Here is a 22,811-nt window from a genome sequence, read left to right as displayed (position 1 = left end):
CCGTATATTCCAGTGGGTGTGGCCGTATGTGTTGGTCCGGGCTTTTGCATTGTGTTCATATTCCTTAAATTATGCCTTGAACATCCAGGAAATATCTGCAGCTCGGTCCGACTGTTTGCTTGACCACTGGATAGCCTGATCAAGCTCCGAGCAGGCAAAGGAAGAATTTCCCGCAGCCGCCGCGGAAATGGTCAGGTAGCAAACTAGGTTCATGACCTGTACCCGACGCGTATGGTAGCAAGCGCTGCCAAAGTGCATCCCGCCATGAAGTTGCACGTTTGTGACCACGTACAGTCAAGGACGATCACCCAGCCAAATCACAAAGTAAATATCCAAGGTTTGGTTTTTTATATCGTCAAACGATTTGCAAATTTCGCCCCAGTGTTAAGCTAGTCCAGTTCTAGTTCTAGTCTAGCTTTCATCCGACCCTCAGAATGGGGCCCAAAGGTTCAGACGACTTGACGGCTTGGACGGTCATTGTCAAAGCCGCCGTCAGCCAGACAGCCCCACCGTCCTCCCCCAACGACTGGCTGTGGCATCTGCCGAAACATAGGCCCCAGAACAAAACCCCCCCAGGATTTCCCCGCTCACGGGGGGATCCACCCTGTCCTTGGAGAAAACCAAGTCGACTCGAAACCAACGGCAGTTTTTTTTTGGCTGTGCTGTTGCTTTGCACCGTGACAAGAGCGCCAGGCGGCAAAATCGAGGACAAGTTTCCCGGGAAATTGGAATGCTCCCCAAATGAACCCTTCAGGATACGGAAAAAGATTATTTCGAAAAAAGTATAAATTCACGAGGTTCGATAAAATAAAAGGCCTTTTTTTGAAGAGAAAAAAAAAATACTGTCGGGAGCAGAGCAAGTCTAGATTAGATTATCAGGTGAAGCACAGAACCTTTGCATTTGTTTGCCCAAATCTGGCCCGGGTTTTTAATCATCTCGAGCGATTCCGATGTTCCATAGGTTGTCCATTCTTATCCGTATACAGCGTGGTGGTTCTCTGGAGACTGCCGAAGCCGTTGGGATTACGTGGTGCATTTCAGGGGAATCTTTTGTGCGACCAGCGGGAAGCGGGCCAGGTGGTTCAGTCCAAAGATGGTGTCGATGCGACACAAAATACTGTCATAATTTCTTGCTATAATACAGTTGGTATTATCGAACCCTCGATCCAGCTGCCAGATCTGTCCGATTTGCCTCTAGCCCATCAAAAGCAACAGATCATTGTGCATCACCGCCATTGCGACGAACCCAAAAGAACGATTTTCGGTAACGTCAAAACGTTGGTCGGGTTGCAGACTACACACCCAATACCGACAAAATCTTATCAGCAGTCATTTCCGTACAGTCGTCATCTGCCGATCGAACAAACAAGGTCACTCCCTATCTCACAGTCCATGCGCCCGCCCCACACGTCTCATAATCTTTATCCCGTTCCTACCACGACAGCCATCGTCTGTCCCGGGTTTTTTTGCCTCGAGCTTGGGAGAATGCCGACATTTTTTGTTTGTCCTTTTTTTTTTTTCTGCTTTGTACCATGAGCTACAGGAATCCACTAGCAAGCGCTATTTTTGTAAGCGATTTTCCAATTACACCCCCACTTTTTGCCAACCCACGGCAATTGTTTGGCCGCCGTGTTGGGATTACTGTCAGCCGCAGCTTGGACGACATCATAAGGAGGTTGTGTCCCTCGTGCCGTCGTGGGCCTAGATTTGTTTTGTTCATCTTTTTTTTCGATGACATTTCTTTACGGGTGACATGGTGGTCCCTTTAGAAAAGCCTTAATACTCGCAAGGAAATACACATCATTATTTTTCCTCAAGTGCACCCTTACTCCAACGATTAGTGCCTAAAAACACCCACAGTCCCACCCCCCCCCCCCGTTCAACACGGATAATATTCATCCCCATACAGCGCAGCATCACTTTCAACACGGCGCCATGCAGGGCCTCACAGCACCGATACTGCACTTTCTGGCCGCCAACTGGCTCCCGGTCCTCGTCGCCGTCACGGCAGCATGGCTGGCCAGGAACCGCTTCCAAAAGGGGCTGCACAAGTACCCGGGGCCGTTCTTGGCGTCCCTGACGGACTTTTGGCGAGTGTGGGATGTGTACAAGCAGCGCCCCGAAGTCACGCATCGAAAGTTGCATGAAAGGTACGGCGACGTGGTCAGGCTGGGACCCAATGCGCTGTCCTTCTCCGACCCAAAGGCCCTCAAGGCCATTTATGGACTGAACAAGAACATGGTCAAGGTGTGTCCCTTTTTTTTTGTCTCATCATATACAACCAAGGGTCCCACAAAATACTAACAAACGACCAAGTCCGACTTTTACATCGTCCAACAATCCGTCGTCAAGGGCCGCCGCCTCCCGTCCCTCTTCAGCACCGTGGACGAGTCCTTCCACGCCAAGTTCCGCCGCTGCGTCAACGCCGCCTTTGCCATGTCGGCCCTGGTCCAGTACGAGCCGTTTGTCGACAACACCACCAAGCTCTTCCTCGACCAGACGCAGCGGCTGTTTGCCGACAAGCCCGCCGGCGACGACAGCGGCTGCGACTTTGGCCGCTGGCTGCAGTTTTATGCCTTTGACGTCATTGGCGAGATCACCTACAGCAAGCGCCACGGCTTCGTCGAGAAGAACGAGGACATTGACGGCATCGTCTCGTACCTCTCCAAGCTGTTCCTCTACGTCGCCCCCGTCGGCCAGATGCCGCTCCTCGACCTGCTCTTCCTCAAGAACCCGGTCTACCTCAAGCTGTCGCAGTGGGGGCTGTTCGACTCGACCTTTCCCGTGGCCAAGTTCGCCCGCGCCCGCATGGCAGAGCGTCTCCCCGCCGGCGGCAGCATGAACGGCGGCTTCGGCGCCGGCGCGGATGAGAAGCCCGCGGCGGAGCCCCACCCCTCGACCAAGTCGCCCGACCTGCTGTCAAAGTTCCTCGCGGCGCAGGAGGCGAGGCCCGACTTTATGGACGACTCGCTGGTGCAGACCATGGCGGTGTCGATGGCGTTTGCCGGCTCCGAGACGACGGCCATCAGCCTCAGCGCCGTCTTCTACTACCTTCTCCGGAACCCGTCCGCCATGGCCAGGCTGAGGCGCGAGATCGACGACGCGGCGCGCAGGGGCGAGTTTGAAGACGGCGAGACGGGCCTGGTGACGTGGCACGAGAGCCAGCGCCTGCCGTACCTGGACGCCTGCGTCAAGGAGGCCTTCCGGGTGCACCCGGCCGCCGGTCTGCCGCTGGAGAGGATCGTCCCCGAGGGCGGGATGGAGATTGCGGGGCATTTCGTGCCCGGCGGCACGATTGTCGGTGTTTCGGCTTGGGTTATCCATAACAACAAGGACATCTTTGGTGAGGATGTGGATGTGTATCGGCCCGAGAGGTGGCTGGTCGATGAGGAGCTGGTCAAGGCTGCCGGGCCGGCTGGGCATGAGGTTCGGGCTCGTGAGGAGCAACGCATCAAGGAGATGGGTGGCATGATGATGCAGTTTGGAATGGGGTCGAGGACTTGCATCGGCAAGAACATCAGCTTGTTGGAGATTTACAAGCTAGTGCCCAGTTTGTTGAGGAGATTTGACGTGAGTACCCTTTGTTTGCGAGTGGACTGACATTGCGATGATCACATGCTAACATATGATTTCCATACATCAGATCGATTTTAAAGACCCACAGCAAGAATGGGAGCTGGTCAATGCTTGGTTCGTCAAGCAAAACAACTTTTGGGCCAAGTTCAAGACGAGAGAGCTGGTGCAGCCGGATGAGAAGAGCGGTGCGATTGCACGGTGAATAGGTTTTATATAATATTGTTTCCTTTACAGGAATTTCCACTGCGAAAGACTGAATAACACTCTGAGCACGCGATGTCCTTGTCCATGTTCTTGAGGGATAGCCCGTTACCCTTCTACAACCCCAGTAGTTGTCAGATCCGGTGAGATGGAGGTTTCTTTGGCATCAGACAGACGTGGACTACCGGGCAATCTCGCCGATGCAGTTTGCTGTTCCCCATGCTTCCCCAAATCTGTTCTAACGACAAACCCCGCGCACCGAAGCATTTCGACCATAGCAGTGTTTCCCAATTCGATGGCGGTATAAAACGGCGTTGACCCATATCGTTTGTTTTTGGGGTCAGCCCCGTTGTGAAGCAAAAGCTCGACCATGTCCTTTTGTTTATTCATGACTGCGATTTGCAGAGCTTGCGAAATTTTGACTTCTTCCCTTGCTTCATATGAATCCCAGCCCTTTTCGAGCAACGTCTCGGCCATGGCCACGTCTCTGGCTATCACAGCCACTAAGAGAAGTGAGGTAATGGGGTTAAAGGATCCCACCTTGAGCTCGGGGACCAACAGCCTCGACACAGCCGGTATATCACCAAGCCCGACTGCCAACCACAAGAGGCAGTCTGGGCGGGCATATACCCACATGTTCTTGAGCTCAAGCCCCAGTTCCAGGTGCGCTGCGATGTAGTCGCTGATTACGCAGCTCTTTAGCTGGGCCAGCCACCCCCACCGGCGAGCCAGGTCATCGGGGCCATCCAGGCCAGAGGGGCGATCCAGATACTTGAGGACATACATGATTTCTTGGAGGTCTTCTTTCATCAGGTCCTCAACAAGTCTCTTTATGTCGCCTTTGAGGCTCAGCAGCTTCCCATGGGCGTAGGATAGCGGGTGATCGGAAATATTGCTGGTTTCGCCCAGCAGGCCCTCTCGCGCGAGATGAGGTAAGTTGGAGAGAAATAGCTGAATAGTATCAAATAGTGGAGCAATGGCCGCCGGGGCTAGCTGCGTTATTGGGTTGGGGGTTTCCCAGAGGAAGTTTCTGTAGCCTCGCATGGCCCATCGGTCGACTCGAGGGTCCCCAAGGAGGCGGTGTACAACGGCCCAGGGCCTTGATTGGGCGGCTTTGGCTAGCGGTGTCTTCCCATTGTGTTCAACCTGTGGGTTGATGTCTGGTCTGCCCAGGATGGCCCGGAGGAGACGTGGAAGTTGTGGTTTACTTGCGGCCAGCATCCAAACAAGTGGACAAGGGTCGTTTTGGAAATATTAGCTGTGGCCTGGAGGAGCTTTAATAGGGAGGAATGCGGTCAGGGTTTGGCATTATCACTCACCTCTCATCCAAGGAATCCGACGGCCACTTCGGATCGTTCATGCTATCCAAGCTCAAACCCAACACTACCACCTCGACGGCGACCGCCTCTAGGCTGCTGTAGCGCAAGGTCCAACTAAGAAACGAATCATCTGCCTCTGGCAACTCTTCTAAAAACTGATCCATCGTCCACTGGGGCAGGTGACGCGTCCACAGGCCAGCCCTGCCCGTCACCCCTCTGTTCGCCATGAGATATGCGATTGTCCTCTCAATCACTACGCGTGTGTCAACATCGTAGTCCGGCTGCAGAGATGGCGCGTCAGATGCTAAACCCAAAAGCGCGTAAACCTTATCCCTTTCGTCGGACGCCTTGCAACTCGAGCCAAACTTGTCCATCAGGGTGCGCAAGTCCCGCGCATTATTCCACCACGATGTCATCCGCAGTGGGCCAGGCAAAAGATCCAGTACAGCCTGCGTCCCCTCAGGAACTTCAAAGTCGAACAGCTGCGGGACGAGCACAAACGTCGACGATTGCACCGAGTAGCGATCGTACATGACCAAAGCCGATCGCGCCTTCGCCGCTTCCTGTATAACCCAGATCCTAGTGAACCACGCTGCGCGGTACAGGCTTGGGACCTCCTGCTGCTCTATTTCCGTCAAGGACGGGAGAGGGTATCGGTACTCTACTCCGACGTCCAGCTGTGGCAGTTTCTCTCTCTTCATGGTCAGCGGCCAGCGGGCCTGACTATGATCATTCGGGTCCTTGCCGTACGTGACGGCCGAGTAACCCTGATTGCGCACCTCGTTCACCCACAGGCCGACGGGGGAAGATTGTCTAGAGAAGTTCGGCCTGGCGTTGACTCTCCTGTCTAGCGCATCCATCCACCTTATAATGGAGTGTTTCAGGGCATTCCCCATCCCGAGCCAGACCAGAACTCTCTGGGCGCAACTGTACGTCTGCGCCATTTGTCCGACCTGGTGACCGCGCTCTCGGTGGTCGGCCTGGTTGATACAAAGCGCATCGATCCAGACTATTCTGTCCTCGTGGTCCAGGCGAATGCTAGACAAAGCGTGGAAGAGATTTGTCGTGACGTGGTGAACTTTGCCGTTCATGATGATGGTGTGCTTTATGGTCTCGGAGGTTCCATCTTCGCAGGCCCATGTATATGACAGCGCCTCGTACGGCACCCCTTCAGCCTCGTGCAGGTACGATTGGAAGAGCTCGCATCGTATAATGGGTGGCCACTGCGGGTCCTGAGACCTGCGGAAGAGGCGGCAAAGTCTGATGGCATCTCTGCCTAGGTCGAGAGGATCCTACTCGTAAAGGCTCGACATTTGTGATTGCTTGGTGCGACAGGAGGTTGTGGATAAATGCTATACACCGATCAGTTCTAGATAGTCAGTTTAAGATGACTCAATCAAGTCGTCGAACAGTCAGTCAGTCTATGGACACAGCAGAACTGCTAAAAAGTAGGATATTTCGAGAAATATTACTGTCAATCTGAAGAAGACTAAAGCTTGAGTTCGCGATAGGTTTGAAGCGGGTAATAACCCGCACAATTGTCTATATATATATTACTCAACATTTGTTGCACAAAGCGACGCTGGTTGCTTTTTGGCCAGGTGCTGCGGGGGCGCAGCCAAATGCAATCGGAAGATTGGTCAAATCCTCAAAACCCGATTTGCAAACCAGGGCGGAGCATCCAGAGCTGGCCGGGCCATTGGTTATTATTTAGTATTCCTACAGCTTTGCGGTGCCGAGACCTGCGTGCTGGGAGGGGCATGGCGCCTTTTTTCTACTTCGTGTTTTGCTGTTTGTTGTTGTTGCTGTTGAAACTGTGCGCGCGAAAGATCGCAAGGCGCGTTTCCGTATCCGGAGCACATGACCTACAAGTCGGTTGCCTTGCTCAAAGCCCTCTTCATCGATTCTCTTTTCTGGAAAGATTTACTCCCAGTTGAGCAGAAAGTCAACCCAACTGGAGAAAGCAAGCAAATTATCGATCAGCCTTGGTCTTGGGTAGATTGGGACGATTTGCCGGGTACCTTTCCACATTCAGCTTAACACGACAATTCATCCAAAACGTCGACAAAAATAATTACAATAGAGTCACACTGGAGCTGATGACTACCTAGTTGTGGAAAAAGGTGACGAGCAGGATTTTCTATTTTGGCGTGGTAGGAAGGATCAATCGGTGATTTGCCTGCCTACACAAACGAAGCTCTTTCCCCCAGGCTGGGTGCTGGCTAACGGGGCCACAAGTCACCTGACCCAACACCAGCACCCGATGCTGAGCATGCCTAGAGAGGTACCTAGGTACTTTAAGGAAAGGTAGCTAAGGGAGTCGCCCACTTTGGCAAGCAGGTTTGCATTCCTATGTAGACTTTCTAAAGATGCAGAAAGCAAAGCAGATTACAATTTAGTATAGCGTCGAGCTAGGTATCTTGAGCAAACGCAAGAAAATGTGCCAGAGAAATGAGATAGGAACATACAGTAAAATACAGACAGAGAAAAAGAAGAAGAAAAAAGAAGAAAAAGAAAAACCAGAGCCAGCTCCCAGTAAAACCCCTCCACCCTAAGCATCCACCTTTACAAAGCTGTCCCCCTTGAGCTCCTTCTGCAGCCAAACCCACAACCTCTCCTCCAGCTCGTCCGCCTTTTTCCTATCCCTGGCGATGCCAAACTCCTGATCCGGCAGCCCGACGGGGCAGTAGTACTTTCCGCTGACGAGCTGATCCCTGGGGGCGGTGGCGCACCAGAGCTGGTTGTAGCACCCCATCTCGGGCGTCTTTGTGCCCGTGAGCTTGACGAAGAACGCTGGCGGTTGCCGGGTGCTGCCAGAGAGGTCGTTGGCGATGCTGGTGGCGACGGTCCCCGGGTGGGCCGACACGATGGTGATGGCGGGAAACTCCCTCGCGAGGCGGCGCACCCACAGGATCACGGCCAGCTTGCTCTGCGCGTAGCGCTGCATGGCCGTCATGCCGCCGCAGGTCGGCTCCTTGAGCAGCGCGCCGCCGCTGCTCAGCCGCACGCCGTCCGGTTTGGGGTGCACGCCGTGGCCGCCGCTCGCGACCGAGACGACGCGCACGTCCGCCCCCGGGATCGCGGCCGTCTCCATCAGGCGCGGCAGCAGGAGCTCCGTCAGGCGCGCGTGGCCGACAAAGTTGACGCCAAACATGGACTCGTAGCCGTCCTTGGTCGTCCACCCCTTGGCGGGCAGGATGCCGGCGTTGTTGAGGAGCACGTCGAGGCGCTCGGTGCGCGACAGGAATTCGCTCGCGGCCCGCTTCACCGACTCGGCGTCGCCCAGGTCGATCTGGAGAAAATCTATCTTGACGTCGGGGCACTCGGCCGAGATGGCCGAGATTGCCTTTTCGGCCGCCTCGGGGCGCAGGTCGGCGATCCAGACCTGCGCGGGCGAGTGGCGCGCAATCTCGGCCACGAATGCCGCTCCGATTCCTGAGGCGCCGCCCGTCACGAGCATGGTCTTGCCCGTCTGAGGGGGTATATCGCGCGTCGGGTTGAAGTTTTTGCCATGTTTAAAAAAGGGTCGGATCCCGTAGATCCAGGCCTTGGCCATGAGGATCTTTTCGGCATTTGTAAAGGCCTTTTCCGTTTTTGCCATTTGAACTTGAGCGATTGGTTTTAAGTTGAATTGAAAATAGCTTTGGCCGGAAATGCTAGAGTTGATTGGAAGTAAAAGGAAAGAGTCGCAATGTTGCAACGTCGCAATGTCTCAATTCTTCTTCCTCGACAAACCGAAGTTTTCGAAAGCAAAAAAAAAAAGCTGCATGTTACGGACATTGTGGAAATTTGAAATGCATCGCACGGCTTTTAATTGCCCTCGGACCCTTTTCCGGATTCGAACGCGACGAAGCTCAATGACATGCAGCGGGCTTTCCCTCTTGTTTTTTGGTCAGGGTCCGAGAACGAATACGAATGGGGAAGCGACACTTATGAGGAGCCGTATCTCAGACCACGTAAAATTATCCCCTCATTTTGAATGTATTGCCCGGCTTTAGGCTTCCCCTTACTTAGTTCATCCCAAACGCTACAAAAACAGATCAGGACACCGTCGCAACCATTACAAGGGGGAAAGAAAAGATAGTCCCAGATAAGCCCCAGTATCCGAATTAAAAACTGGTCTCAAACTAATCTCCACGTGCTAGGTACGACTCTTGTTGTTTTGTTATTTTTGGAAAAACACCATCGATTTACATGATAGGCCAGCTGCCAATTGGCTTTTAGTCGGGGTCGACATTGGCTTCGTGGCATGGGAATCATCCGAGATCCATCATGATTTCTATGGCGTTTTGGGCAAAAAGTCCCCGAAATAAGTCCTGAGATCCCGTCCTTGATCGGTATTGCGCACGGGCTTTGCCTCCGCGATCTCGGTTGCGTAGGAAGTGGCAGAACGAGACGGTCGCGTGTGGAATGTCTAGAGTGCGCCTGATGCCCATCCTCTTGAAGCCATGACCTGGGTTGGGCGAGTGAGGGGTAGTGCAACAAGGTGCTGTGGCGGACCGATTTTCACGGGCCTCGCCATCACCGTCCAGATTGTTGGAAACAGTATGAGGAAAATTGAGTAGAGAATCGATGGCATGACTAGTAGTGCGAAATGTTTCGGTTTCAGTCCTGGGCTAAGTTCGCTAAAGGCATGGTGCTGCAAAAGGCTAGAGAAATGGATAGCGAAAGTGGTAGAACCTGACGGTAGTTATCTCCCAGCAGATTCTTTGTCATGAAAAATCATCATCGCCGGAGCGGGCAGCGATTTGCGGTGGTGATGCAAGCAGGTGGTGAACAAAGAAAGCTTCCCAGCCGATGCAATTGAACCGAGTCGGTTTGGACTGCCTCATTCGTGGAGGAAGAAGAAAAGAACGGAACTAAAGAAGACTTGCAGATGGCTACAATTGGATGATGCGGAATATTTAGATGAAATAAACGGTTTCGGTAGGTCGCATGTGCAGCTCCCGCCGAGAATCATTGGGCTTGACTGTAAGAAGGAAAGAATTGACGGCAATGTTTTCTCAGATGATCTTGCCAGACAGGATGAGAATAGAGTCGACAAAACGTTGGGTAGGGGATATGTACATGGAAAGTATATGGACGTGCTTTGTTCAGCCCTTATCAAAAATATACAAAATTCCTACCATGAACCCTTCAAACTAAAAGGTTGTAAAGAGAGCCCTACTTGCGGGCTGAACTCTGTCAGTCGTCCTTCTTGGACGCTTCAGGCAGATCCACCAACAACTGCTCGTCCCGCCTCCAGACCAAAGCTAGAGCCGCACCGCCAGGGCCCACCAACACGGTCAAGACGCTAGCCATGCTAGGCGCGGCTGTCGAAGCCCAGTACATCTGAGCGGCCCAGAAAAGGACAGCGGCTCCGCCAAAGTACACGTCATATTGGAGGAGGTTGAGCACGCCGTCAGCAGCCGTAGTGATGGGCACGACGTTGCCCGGGCGTGAGACGGGCATGAAAACGTCCATGAAATCGATCGATGCACCCTCGAGCATCGCCGGCCGCATGTCCGGGAAAAATACCCACATGAGCGTCAAGGTGTGCACGGCGGCCGTCATGACCAGGGCGGGAAAGTAGACGGCGCGGAGGCGTTTGGTGAGGCTGGGTCCCGGCTTCTTGGGGTCGACGGGGGGAGGGGCCGGGACCGAGTTGTCAACACCAAAGAGTTGGAGGGCGTTGGAGAAGATGAAGCGGGCCAAGCTGACGTATACGGGGAAAAATTGCCAAATGACAATGTAGCGCTGAGTAATCTGGGGCGACGACGAAGGCAGGCCGAGCAATACAGTCGGGATGACGAATCCCCAGACGATCGAGTGGATGACGACGGACAAGTCGGCGTTGCCGACGCCAAGGGCCTTGAGGAGCACAGGCTTGGGCGTTGCTGCGGAAAGGTTGGCGATGGGGGAAGTCCACATCCACACGGCAACCCAGACGCTTATGGTGATGCCGAACGGGATGATCTGGTACAGAACTCCCCAGATGACGGTGTAGGCAATCGCCCTACCACGGTTGCCCTCGCGCAGACCCTCGAGCAACAGCAGCGTGTGCATGGAAATGACTTGACCAGCAAACCAAAAGCTGAACAGAGACAGGCGAGGGCTTTCGCCCGTCACGGCAGGGTAGAAGAATCGAATGAGGATGGATAGCATTTTTCCTGCGCCCGAGTCTCCTACATCAAGGAGCTCCCCGTCGACATTGGAGCCCGGCAAACGCGTCGGGTGGTCTTCTGCAAGCGCATCCAGCATGTCAAACAGGCCATTCTGTTTCGGGATGCCCATGATACAGTAGGCCGCAGCCATGGCTGCGGCCAGAGGGACGACTGGCGAGGTAGTGATTGGACCCATTATGCTGTGTAACTAAACGCGGGCAAGGCGCACAAAGGCTAGGAGACACTTGACGATGGAAGTTGATCTCATCCGAAGGTTACATGAATGAACTTTCCAGCCTGTCGGTTCTGGGGCTGAAAACTGGCGACAGCCAGGCAACCGTCAATCTGACGCGATTTATCTGGTACGCGATCGGCAGCATAATTGGACATGAACGTGTGGGGCTGCCAGGTTTTGCTGACGAGGTGGGGCAGCGGAGGTTTGCTGGTTTAGGCTAGAGTTCGTGATATCCTACCCTAACCCTGAACGCTGAGGAGCTGCGAAGTTTCACTGCGAACCAAGCCAGCCCACCTGCCTCGGATCCCGGCAACCCCGCACTTTGCAAGCGTTCATGCCATCGCTGTTGCACAAGAGACATGACAAACTCAAGACAACAAAAATAGCAACCACCATCATCTCGTGTTACCCAACCAAAAAGATCTTCACCGTATGCTCCGTAAATTTACCCACCATAACAATCGAACGTCCCCGGAATGCAGAAATGCCAACCACCGCCTAGCCCGCTGCACCCCGCAGAATACGAGGTTGTAATACCTCGTGTCAAATCAGCCGATCAAGACCGGCGGCGGCGTTCAATCTACTGCAGCTAGTCCCGACCCAATCAATGACAGCGGGGGCTACACGGTTTTCCCGATTCGGTTCTATAGCGTGGGCTGGCTCTGCTGACGGCATACGACTTTTCTGGTCGGCGTTGCTATTCTGATCATGTCTTTTGCGGCCGATGAGGGTTTTTTTGTGTGGCATGGTCTAAATGCATGCTGTCTACGTATTGCGAGCTGCTAGTGGGGAGACATCCAGGGAGGAATTGGTCGTCATGATCGCCAGAATTGCTGCCAGTCAGTGGCGGAGTCGGTCCGAGATGGCATTCCAGGTATTTTGGTAAAGTTGACTGGGGGTTTGTCGAGTATAAAATGTCGTTAATGTCCAGCAAGTATCAGTAACTTTCACTCATCCTCATCCAGCACACAGTCTACTCCTCAAAGCCTCAAAGATCCTCAAGCAAAAAAAAAAAAAAAAAAAAAAAAAAACAATTCTCGGAGAACAACCTCCTGAACACAAAACAACTCGCCAAGATGCAGTTCTCAACCACCACCCTCATCACCCTCCTGGCCTCCGTCGCCGCCGCCGCCCCCGTCTCCACCATCGCGGCCACCTGGACCGTCACCGGCTTCAAGCGCACCTGCAACGCCGCCGACACGGTTTGCAAGGTCGAGTTCGGCCTCAACGGCACCGGCTGCAGCTACGAGGTCAAGGCGGCGTCCTTGGCCTCGCAGGCCAGCGTCAACGGCGTCACCTGCGGCCCCTACCAGGTCACGAGCGGCTGGAGCGGCCAGTTCGGCCCCGGCAACGGCTTCACCACCTGGAGCGTCGCCGACTGGAGCAAGAGGCTCATCGCCTTCCCCAGCTACGCCGACCGCGACATCCCCAACGGAAAGGTCGTCAGCCCCGACAGGAGCTTTGCCGTGCAGGCTCTGTGAGGGGGTTATTTCATGATGTTATGAGGGATCTGACGCTGGAATGATATGATGCCTATTTGGGTAGTCTTTATTTTTAATTGTTAATACTATTATTAGTGCTTTGCATATTGGCTGCATGATGAGTTGTTGGTTTATGCATGTGGCGTGCACCCTTTTGTTCTCGGTGACAGGATAGACTTTCAAGGCAAGTGGTCTTTTTCAAAGAGGATCAAACAGATCTGGGTTGACTATATCACTAAAACTAGGATTATATACCAAAGGTACCATTCTATATAAGACAAGATAAGAAAGAAAAAAAAAACGCCATTTATACAAGAAAGCCCTCACCAATCAGAAAATCAGAATCGGCTCTTGAGCTTACCAAGAAGCCCCGAGACGAGACTCAAAATTCCCTTGCCACCATTGAGGCTGTCGCCGTTCATGATCTTCCTGGCCGTCTCGCCGGCGATGCCGCCCTGCAGCCACTTGCTGACGAGGTCTTCGTCGGGAGCGCTGAAGGCCCTGATCCTAGGCGGCAGCGACTTTGTGCACTCGGTCAGGGTGTTGATGTTGTTGACGCCCAGCAGCGACAGGCGGATGTACTCGCGGGCGTAGTCAAAGTTCCAGTGCGACTGGCCGTTGTCCTTGGCCGCGAACAGGCTGAACTCCTGCTTGATGAGCGGGTGCTGCGACAGCACCACGTCCGACTGGAACTTGAACACCCGCTGCGGCGTCGGCACCTGGTTCAGGGTCTGCTGGTAGTAGAGGATATCCCACACGCCCGGGGTGCTGTCCTGTGGGTCGCCGGCGCGGGACGGGTCGACGAATCGCTGCTGCGAGGTGGTGTGGGCGCCGAGGAGCGCGGTCAGGCCGTGCGGCTCAATGGTCTTGTTGCGGAACATCTCGATCAAAAAGTCGGCGCTGCCGTCGACGGGGGGGAGCAGGCCCTTGGGCGACGGGACGGACGAGTCCTTGCGGCCGATAAAGGTGCGCACGCGCGGGCCGAGCGGGCAGACGACGGTGGCGACGTTGGCGGCGAACTGGACCAGGTCGGCCATGCCCACGCCATACCTGGAATACTGCGCGTACCACTGCTTGGTCTGCGCGACGATCTCCTCGAGACCGCGGTTGTCGGAGCGCAGAATCTCCTCGGGTGCCAGGATCAGCGAGCCGTCGGCGCCTCCGAGCGGGCCCGTGGTCCGGGACCAGCCACCTGCGTCGTGGAAGCCCATGCGGATGGCCGCGCGGGCCAGGTTCGTGCAGCGGCCCGAGTTGCCCCTGAAGATGGGCACCATGTCGTCGGCGACGTACTTCCAGATGCAGCACGTGTCCTTGGCGCAGGCCGCCGTGCCCTTGCGGGCCAGCTCGCCGGGACGGTACGCCTCGCCGCTCTCGGGGGCGCCTCCGGTCGTGGTCAGCAGCTCCTTGATGGCGAAGCCGGTGCTGGAGAGCTTGTTGTTGGGCATGCCGATCAGGTCGCCGATCAGCTCGAGCGAGTCGAGGTGGTGGTTCTCGTCGGGGTCGCGACCGCCATCGGCGCCGTCGACCTCCTCGTCTCCGTCCTCGGCATCGTCGTTGTCAGTGCCCTCGCACCTCTTGCTGCACTGGCGGGGCTGCTTGATGTTGGAGGACGCCTTGGTGATGTCGCGGACAAGCTTGTCGTGGAAGTTTTCGCCCGCGGCCATGGCGGCGCGGACCTGCTTGTTCTGCTCTGGTGTGCCCATGCCCGGGTAGGCGAGGGCTGGAGCCACCGCGAGGGCGGCGGTGAGAAGTGTGGGACGCATGTTGTCGGTGTTTTAAGATAAGAAAAAGGGGGTGTCGTCAAGGTAAGTTATATATACAAAGACGAAGAATTAAATAGAAATTAAGTGAGAAGTGTAAGTGGACTCCTATGAGGCTCGGAGTAGGTAGCGACCGGCAGACTCAAAGAGTCAACAGAGGAATAGGGACAGGCGACTGGGAGGTAGGCGCTGATGATAGAGCAGACAGAATGAGACACGGAGAGGAGGCATCAGGGTGCATTATATCCTTCCACGCCACAAAGGTTCTCCCCCTTAAGGCTAAGCCCCCAGATATTACTTACTCATGGGCTCGGTTCGCGAGTAGCGCGGCTCGAGAACCCCCTGCCGTCTGGAGCATTTTGCAAAGAAAAGACTCAAAGTGAAAAAAATAGTAAAAACTGAAAAAAAAAGAATTAAAAAAAACAAAAAAGCCTAAAACGGCAACGACAGGTGAGCAAGAAAAAAGAAAGTATGCGCTTGGCAGCGGTGTTCTGCAATGCACGGACCAGAACAAGGGGGGCACAGCTGGCTTTGAGTTGGATGGTGTGTGCTCGTGTCCTTCTTTCTTGCTTCTTAAACCATGCCAAGGAGGGCGCAAAATCCGATAGAACGGGCCTCAATATAGAAAAGGTCCGAGCTCGACAGTAAAAAAAAAGGTCCATCACCAGCCCAGCCATGCTTGCCATTGATTTCCCATCACACGCCCCGCCCCCCAATGGGAACGTCGGGATTGCCAAAACCAAACCGTGGAATCCTACATCGAGTTTCTCCCCCCCCCCCCCCCCCCCGCCACTGGGGCTAAAATGGAGGCTCTCCTCTTGCTTAAATGACTAGCTCCAGGTACCCGACAGGTAGGACATACTGCGGTGCGCGCCGGTGCGCAGAGATGGTGGACGGGCACGGCAGGGTGGTGAACGGGGTGGGGTTGGGTCGTAGTAATTGACTGTTTTCGGCGCGCGCTAGAGAACAACTTTGAACAATTGACTTTTTTTTTCCTACTGAGGAATGACTTGTGCGCATAGCTACGGAGGCTGATGATTTGACACCCTTGGTTCGTATAGCAGCCGTAAAATGTTCGGCGATCAAGAACCTTGCTGTGTAATGGTGATGCATTCAGGGTAAAGGAAGATAGCCCGCTAGCTCATTTACACAGCTGGCGAGTACGGAAAGCTCCGTTGCCGGCCAGCGTAATCTCCAAGAGTCAAAGGGCTCAACAGTCATCAAGAGGGGCTGCTAAGAAGGATGCATGCTAATATTGATATTGATTATGCAGAGAACCAGTCTGGAACTCTGTCTACTCACCTAATCTGGGTTCTGACTGTGCCGTAGGACCCTTTGGAAGCCTAGAATGTCAGCAGAAGCATCAAAAGCAATCGCCAATCGCGGACTTTTTTATTGTCATCGTAATATTTGACTTCATATAGCTAGGTACCGACTCGTGTCCTGGTTGGACCCTTGTGGTCCGTCGGGCTGTAATCCGTTTATTTTTGCATCCCTACTTTCTTTCAGCACGACGGATGATTTATACCGGGATTAATTGGACGGACCAGGAGCCGGATTTTTGGAATGACTTTACAGACGTACTTGTACCATACCCTACACCCCCATGGATTGAATGGGCGAAAACAGGCGAGATGGACGAAAAAAAAAAAGGTACAGCGGGAGATCGTCTTCGGAGAACGGTGGTGCCTGGCAAACACAACATGGAGCCCTTGCAGCTGGATCCAGCAATCCAGGTACTGTACAACGTAAAGAATTGGTCCAGGTACAGCAATAACTGCCGAACCGCCATAAGCGCAGCCGATCCTTCCAGGGGTACCCTGCATTCCGCCGTGGGGACACAAAGAAACCCGATGCACCTCTCGCTCGCTAGCGGATGCATGTTGCGAAGCAAAACATTAAATGGGATTCTTTTTTTTGTCAGGATTTGATCTTTGTCCGCGTGATTTTCTTTAAATTTACTCTGTTCTTATCTCCATCTTTCAAATCTAATAGTCGATAGCCAAGAAGTATCAACTCATCTCTACTCAGCATTATATGCAGATTGCCAAGCCCGGTAGTCGCTTACTTTCTTTTTCTTGACCCCCCGAGCAGAAAAAAAAAGTCTTGGAAAGTCTTGTTACGGCGGGCTTGCCTCCCGACTGTGGCCAAGAAAAAAAAGTCCCTGACAAGCCTCCCCGTCGGGGATGTGAGATGTAAGCGTAAAACTACATGGCGCTAAGTCGCTTGACAAGTTTGGCTCGTTTGCAGTCTACTGCACAGAGAAGAAACCAAAAAAATCGTTTCGGGCGCCGCTTTGGTCTGGCACTTTTCCCCCGTAATGGGTTTCCTCTCAGGTCAGATCTTGATACGTCACAAGATCGGTTGGAGCAGGTCGATTTTAACATTTTTTTGTCCATGCACACTTCTGTTGCTTGTTCCACGGCCTGCGCTAGTGAAGAGATCTACAGCCCCCCGTTTAAGGTCGTTCGACTCGTTTTTTTTTGCCCTGACCTGCCAGACTTTAATCGCGGGGCACGGACAACGTGAACCACGCGATTCTTCGTTTCTCTGGCCCTTCTTCCCCAACCTCGTTGCCGTGCGTTTTTCGGAGGTGGTAGTTTTTCAGCCCTTTCAGGCAACGACGTTTAGCTTGTTGCTTTCTTTTTTCTCAGTTATTTTTGGGAATGGGGAATTGCAGTTCAAAACTGTCTGCTTCATTTGGAATTTTCAGCGGCAATTTTTGGGGAAACTTCTCAGCCGCACTGCTAATATTGGTTACTCTCCCAAGCCCCCCCCCCAAAAGAGTACAGGCCGCCGCATCTTTTTGCCAATTCGCCTCGCAGGAATGCAGGGTATGCTGCAGCTGAAAAGTTGATCTGCATGTTCTTTTTTTCGTTTCTTTTCTTTTTCTTTCTTCTTCCTGTCGTCTTTGTTTCAATTGCCGAACAAAAAAAAAAGATCTTCACGACTTGCGCACAGCAGGAGCTTGGAGGTTCTTTGGTACATTGCAGGCTGCAGCTGCAGAAAACACCTGAAATAGCGCCGTGCTGAACGGACGGACCACATTTCTTCACCGGTAGGAGTGCACAGCAACGCATCGGTCGATCATCCCGGGAAACACGAAGACAATCCCATAACCCCCATACTATCTGGTGGTCTGGTGATATGATTCCCGACGGCAAAAGGGGTTGGGATTGAGGCTTGCAACAGGTGCAAAGCCCCCTCGGCGGCGAGTTGCCATCCGAATATTGTTCCTTTACGGTTATTTTCATCTCAGCCACTTTTTTGTGTCGTCTGACAAACACTTCGAGACTCATGTCCAAAAGCAGTCCACAGCCTACTGGGCAAGGTCGCGATTGGATGTGTGTGTGTGTGGGCTGCCTCCCCAGGTGTTTTTGTACGACGCCTCAATCAAGACCGTTATGGAAGAAAAAGAACCTTTGCATGCTCGGCGTTCCCCAACCCTATTCAGCCTCAGACAAACACTGCGAACTCGCGGTTTCTTCTCATGCTTTATGCAGAAATGGCTCAAGGTCAAGGGTCTAGTGCAGAATTTAGCCCATCTAGACTAGACCTAGAACCCCCTTTTTAGACTCTTTTTAAAGTAAAAGAAGAAAACCAAAGGATAAAAATATCCTTCCTCGTGATACGAGCAATCGATATCACTGCGTCGGTCGCCGACTGATATATGGTCCCGATTGAAAGGGGATGACAGCTGCAAGGATGTACACGAGACTTCCTACCAGTTTCGGTATGTATTCTCATCCGAGGTTGCAATTCGAACCGAGGGTTGGTTCTGACGTCATGTTGCACACAACCCAAGAAGGAGCTCATGATTTCAGTCTTCTGTACGGCAGAAGCTGAGATGAAATATCTACCTACCTACCTACTTGTGGTCTTTTTGGGATGCTTTGTGTATTCATGCAAGACTGGCGCAGGACACGTGTAGGACTGCATTTTAGAAAGATCTCATGAGAACCTTTAATTGATTACTCACCTACCCTGTATCTCACTCGACCAAACGTCAACGGTCAGCCCGACTGTCGGTTGTCTGTCAACCTACGACAACTGCCAATGCGACAAATCCATTTTTTTTTCTATATTATCAATATCAACTCCTCCTAGCCGGTCATGTCCGACAAAACCCCTCGACTCATAGAGATTATCCTCCACTCATACGTGGATTCCATCAAATTTCCCATCTCCTTCCTCATTCTACCACGGCGACAAAATGCCAAGCATTCGGCTGCTACCTCGCAAAAAGCAAAAAAAGTCTAGGCCCTAACCCTGCAGCACACCATTCCTCCACCCGTCGCCAATAAAACCTCTCCATCGCGGCACGCCTTGCCTTGTTTTCTTTTCATGCCGCCCTCTGTCCCTCCCGCCCCCCATGTAAAAATTTCCTGCCCCCTCATGCAACCCCTAGAAACAACACTGTAGATGCCACCCCGACACCCAATGGCATTCCGTGTCTGTAGAACATGGGCACGCGACAAAGCGTCTGGCCCTGTCGCGGGAGCCCATCTGCAGTAGCTATCCCCGCACACCGTCGTCTATACCCGGCCTCGAGTATCCCCTCAGGTTCATGCGGGACGACCGCATAAATGGTCGCGCTGCTGCTGCGTTGCCGACGGCCCCTAACAGAGCTGGATGGAGTAGTGGCAGCAGCAGCAGCAGCAGCAGCAGCAGCAGCAGCATCATCGTCTCCATCATGGTCGCTTCCTCCATTGGCGTTCTCCTCGCAGCCGTCCTGCTGGGCGGCACGTCGACCATCGTCACTGCTGCCCCGGTCGAGCTCGAGCTCAACGTTACGGCCCTGACCCCAGGCATCATCGATTCGGACTGGACCGCCGCCTATTACCCAAAATCCGGGGCCGCGCCACTGCTGCTTGCCAACGACGCAGGTACCGCCACGGGTGGGTTCCGCGTTTTTGGTCTTGATGGCGCCCCGACGTTAAGCCAGGCTGGACACGTCATCGCCGGCAGGACCAAGCTAGTCGCCCCTTTGTATAATGCCAGCGGGGCTGGGGACGATTTCCTCGTCACGATAGCGACAACCGACTCTGTCGTTCGCCTGTATTCGCTCCCAGACTTGGCCGTGGTCCCGATTGCTGAGCCTCTAGTCACCCTGGGCGACTGGAACGCGGTTTGCTCGTGGGGTAGTTATTTCTTCCTGTTTGGCAAGGGCGGTCGTGCGTTTCAATACCTCGTCCGCCCGGCGGACGGCGGCAGCTTCGAGGTCCTCGAGGTCCGCGCCCTGCCCGCTCCGGTCGTCTTTGTAGGCTGCGCAGTCTCGCCTCGCGATGCGAAGCTCTACCTGACCGAAGACGTCGATCAGGACGTCTATGTCATGGACGTCGGCGATATGGCCGGCCAGCCTACGCTAAAAAAGGTCAAGGGTGTCAAGGACGCCACTGGTATTGCTTTGTACTCGTCGGGCGACCAGGAATACGTCTTTGTGGCACAAGAGTCTCAACTCTCCGTGTATGGTCCCGATTGGACCCTCCTCGGCACTGTCCAGCTGGCAGGCCTAGACGACATTGAAATCCAAGGCTTGAGCATCTACCAAGCCCAGACGTCCACGTACCCGTCCGGCGCCATCACCTTTGCCATTGAAGCCGACGCCACCGAAGGCTTCGGCACCACATCACTGCAGCCCATCCTCGACGCGCTGTCCATCCCACCAAACACCGCCTACACCCCGCGCAGCGAACCCACTGGCCCGCGCACCTGTGCTCGTTGCTCCGACAACGGCTTCTGCCCGACAGTCGGCTGTCCCAAAACCTGCACATCCTGCCTGCTCGGCTTCTCGGGTCCGACCTGCTCAACCCCACGTTGCGAGGCCGACTGCTCCGGACGCGGGACATGCGTCGGCCCGAACAAGTGCGCGTGCGACGCTGGCTGGGGAGGCCTGCATTGCTCGTTCGTACTGGTCGAGGCTGATCGCGAGACGGATGCAGCTGGCGGCGACGGTGACGATCCGGCGGTTTGGATCTCGCCGGTCAGCAAGGAGCTCTCGCGCGTCATCACGACTGTCAAGTCTGAGGCAGGTGCCGGGTTGAACGTGTTTGACCTAGAGGGTAAACTTGTGCAGCAATTTACAGCCGGGCAGCCCAACAATGTCGACGTCATATATGGGTTCAAGGCTGGCGACAGGGTTGTCGATCTGGCTTTTGCCGGGTGCAGGAGTGATGAGACCTTGTGGTGAGTGTGTTGCTAGCCATACGTTTGATCTATCCCCGGCTCCGAATGACCAGTTCTAACACGCAACAGTCTCTTTGAAATAACCTCCAACGGCACCATAACCACCATTCCAGGCGGCATCCAGCCCCTCCCCAAGGGCTACAAGGTGTACGGGTCTTGCGTCTACCGGTCCCCCAAATCCAACCGGCAGTATCTGTTTGTCAACTCCAAAAAGGCACGGTACCTACAGTACGAACTTACTTCCACCGAGTCCGGCACGCTGCAGACGACGCTGGTACGTGATTTCACCGGCGGCTCGGGCGGACAGGTCGAGGGCTGCGTTGTCGACGATCGTAACAGTTGGTTGTTCCTGGGTGAGGAGCCGCGCGCTCTGTGGCGGTACGGCGCCGAGCCCGACGATGGCACCGAGGGGCTGGAGATTGCTGTCTTCGGTGATGGCAAGCTCAACGCCGAGGTGGAGGGCGTGACGCTGGTCGAGGGCAAAACTCCCCAAGAGGGTTACATCTTGGTGTCAAACCAGGGCGTCAGCTCGTATGCCGTCTACCGCCGAGCCGAGCCGCACGAATACGTGGCTACTTTTTCCATTGTAGCATCAGCAGATGGAAAGATCGATGCCGTTTCAAACACTGATGGCATCACTGCGGTGGCAACTGGACTGGGGCCCAACTTCCCTCATGGTTTAGTCGTCGTGCACGATGATGCCAATCAGCTGCCTGAAGGAGGTACCAGCACTGAAGCCAGTTTCAAGATGATTAGTTTGGAGAAGATCTTTGGAGGGCCTCTGAAGGAGCTCAACTTGCTCGATCATGTCGACGCAAACTGGGATCCCCGCGCGTAAATTAAATACATAGCAGGAGATAAGAAACAAATGCAGCTATAGAGGCAGTCTCTCTATCTGGTTACTGTCCGCTGAAATTTTGCAGTGGACAATGTAGATGAGTGGCCAGGATCAGCGCTCTGCAAGACTGGGTAGCTCATCCATTCCAACTATCTGATTCTGGTGCCCGTCCAAGGCGATCTTGGACATGGCAGCGGCCAGCTTCAGATTCTCGATCCCACTAGTCAGTGCAGTCGCGTTCCGACGAAGAATGTTTGCATCGGGCGGAAAGATATCTCCCGGGCGCACACACCAAGTCTCGAGCTCTTGCGGATGTTCCTTGGCCAGATCTACCAGCCCTTTCTCTACCAGTCCCTGGTTCCAGATGCCATGTTAGAAATGTTCTCCAAAGCCGAGAGATGCAAAATCAAGGGGAGGCAAGCTTACCTTGATGCGTCGAGTGTCGCCCAAAAACAGCAACCATTTGTCCTGATCCCACTCTGCAAACTTTCCACTACAAAAGACAAACCGGAACTTGTTCTGACTGCCAGCGAGTTTGCCATTGACAAAGGCCTTTGCAGCAGCGAGGGTGAAGTCCACATTGACCTTGCGGCAATATTCAGCATCGCCTCCAAGCTGGCGTACCGTTCCTCCAATCGCCCTAAATTTTAGTCAGGAATGATGTCACTCATTGCTTGAGCATGACAAGAGACTGATAGGCAAGAAACATACCACAAACAGGCTTCTGCACCTGCCAGCTTTTGTAAAAGTTCGGGTGGGTATGAGGCAAAGTCTTCATGCTGAATGACCGTGATCTTCTCGTTGTTGGTCACGTCGGTTGGTAGAGCCTTGCGGGTGAGGGCAAATGCGTGAGTGATGCGGGGGTTTCCAATGCACTCGCGCAGCAGAGCACCACCAACCAGCCCAGTGCACCCGGTAACGATGACCTTCATTTTGTTCTTGTTTGAGGTTTCTTGTTCTTGAAATGAGATGATTGTCTGTCATCCGTTGATTTGGGACGATAATGTTGGCGGCTGGTTGTGTTTATTGTTGGATCAATCATTGGAAGCTTAGCAGTTGATCGGGCCGGCCT

At 53.9% G+C, this 22,811-nt stretch overlaps 8 protein-coding genes across 8 annotated transcripts; 3 read left to right on the top strand and 5 right to left on the bottom strand.

Annotated features, from left to right (window-relative positions):
• Nucleotides 1-1,935: 1,935 nt before the first annotated feature.
• On the top strand, nt 1,936-3,778 carry MGG_07795 (pisatin demethylase; the record flags this gene model as incomplete). Its single annotated transcript, XM_003712965.1, has 3 exons — nt 1,936-2,247; nt 2,317-3,570; nt 3,644-3,778. The coding sequence occupies 3 exons, from the start codon at nt 1,936-1,938 to the stop codon at nt 3,776-3,778; spliced, it is 1,701 nt and encodes a 566-aa protein (XP_003713013.1).
• Nucleotides 3,710-6,678, bottom strand: MGG_07794 (uncharacterized protein). The gene is made up of 2 exons (XM_003712964.1): nt 5,097-6,678; nt 3,710-4,984 (listed from the first exon to the last, which is right to left on the bottom strand). Exons 1-2 carry the CDS (start codon nt 6,185-6,187, stop codon nt 3,886-3,888), a joined length of 2,190 nt encoding a protein of 729 aa, XP_003713012.1. The 5' UTR covers nt 6,188-6,678; the 3' UTR covers nt 3,710-3,885.
• Nucleotides 6,679-7,647: 969 nt separating this feature from the next.
• MGG_07793 (dehydrogenase/reductase SDR family member 13) lies at nt 7,648-8,876 on the bottom strand (the record flags this gene model as incomplete). Its single annotated transcript, XM_003712963.1, has 2 exons — nt 7,648-8,679; nt 8,871-8,876. 2 exons carry the CDS (start codon nt 8,874-8,876, stop codon nt 7,648-7,650), a joined length of 1,038 nt encoding a protein of 345 aa, XP_003713011.1.
• A 1,404-nt stretch (nt 8,877-10,280) lies between these two features.
• Nucleotides 10,281-11,435, bottom strand: MGG_07792 (uncharacterized protein; the record flags this gene model as incomplete). The annotated part of the gene is made up of 1 exon (XM_003712962.1): nt 10,281-11,435. One exon carries the CDS (start codon nt 11,433-11,435, stop codon nt 10,281-10,283), a length of 1,155 nt encoding a protein of 384 aa, XP_003713010.1.
• A 903-nt stretch (nt 11,436-12,338) lies between these two features.
• MGG_07791 (surface protein 1) lies at nt 12,339-13,004 on the top strand. Its single transcript, XM_003712961.1, has one exon. It carries the CDS (start codon nt 12,551-12,553, stop codon nt 12,953-12,955), a length of 405 nt encoding a protein of 134 aa, XP_003713009.1. The 5' UTR covers nt 12,339-12,550; the 3' UTR covers nt 12,956-13,004.
• Nucleotides 13,005-13,179: 175 nt separating this feature from the next.
• MGG_07790 (ligninase H2) lies at nt 13,180-14,800 on the bottom strand. The gene has a single exon (XM_003712960.1). It carries the CDS (start codon nt 14,716-14,718, stop codon nt 13,294-13,296), a length of 1,425 nt encoding a protein of 474 aa, XP_003713008.1. The 5' UTR covers nt 14,719-14,800; the 3' UTR covers nt 13,180-13,293.
• Nucleotides 14,801-19,408: 4,608 nt separating this feature from the next.
• On the top strand, nt 19,409-21,739 carry MGG_07789 (3-phytase; the record flags this gene model as incomplete). Its single annotated transcript, XM_003712959.1, has 2 exons — nt 19,409-20,901; nt 20,971-21,739. 2 exons carry the CDS (start codon nt 19,409-19,411, stop codon nt 21,737-21,739), a joined length of 2,262 nt encoding a protein of 753 aa, XP_003713007.1.
• On the bottom strand, nt 21,613-22,801 carry MGG_15251 (uncharacterized protein). Its single transcript, XM_003712958.1, has 3 exons — nt 22,451-22,801; nt 22,166-22,379; nt 21,613-22,093 (listed from the first exon to the last, which is right to left on the bottom strand). The coding sequence occupies exons 1-3, from the start codon at nt 22,669-22,671 to the stop codon at nt 21,851-21,853; spliced, it is 678 nt and encodes a 225-aa protein (XP_003713006.1). The 5' UTR covers nt 22,672-22,801; the 3' UTR covers nt 21,613-21,850.
• Nucleotides 22,802-22,811: the final 10 nt, after the last annotated feature.

The sequence above is a fragment of the Pyricularia oryzae genome, chromosome 3, assembly GCF_000002495.2.
Source record: "Pyricularia oryzae 70-15 chromosome 3, whole genome shotgun sequence".
Lineage (NCBI taxonomy): Eukaryota > Fungi > Ascomycota > Sordariomycetes > Magnaporthales > Pyriculariaceae > Pyricularia > Pyricularia oryzae.
The sequence above is the reverse complement of the archived record's forward strand: the minus strand, read 5'-3'. Positions and strand labels throughout refer to the sequence as shown.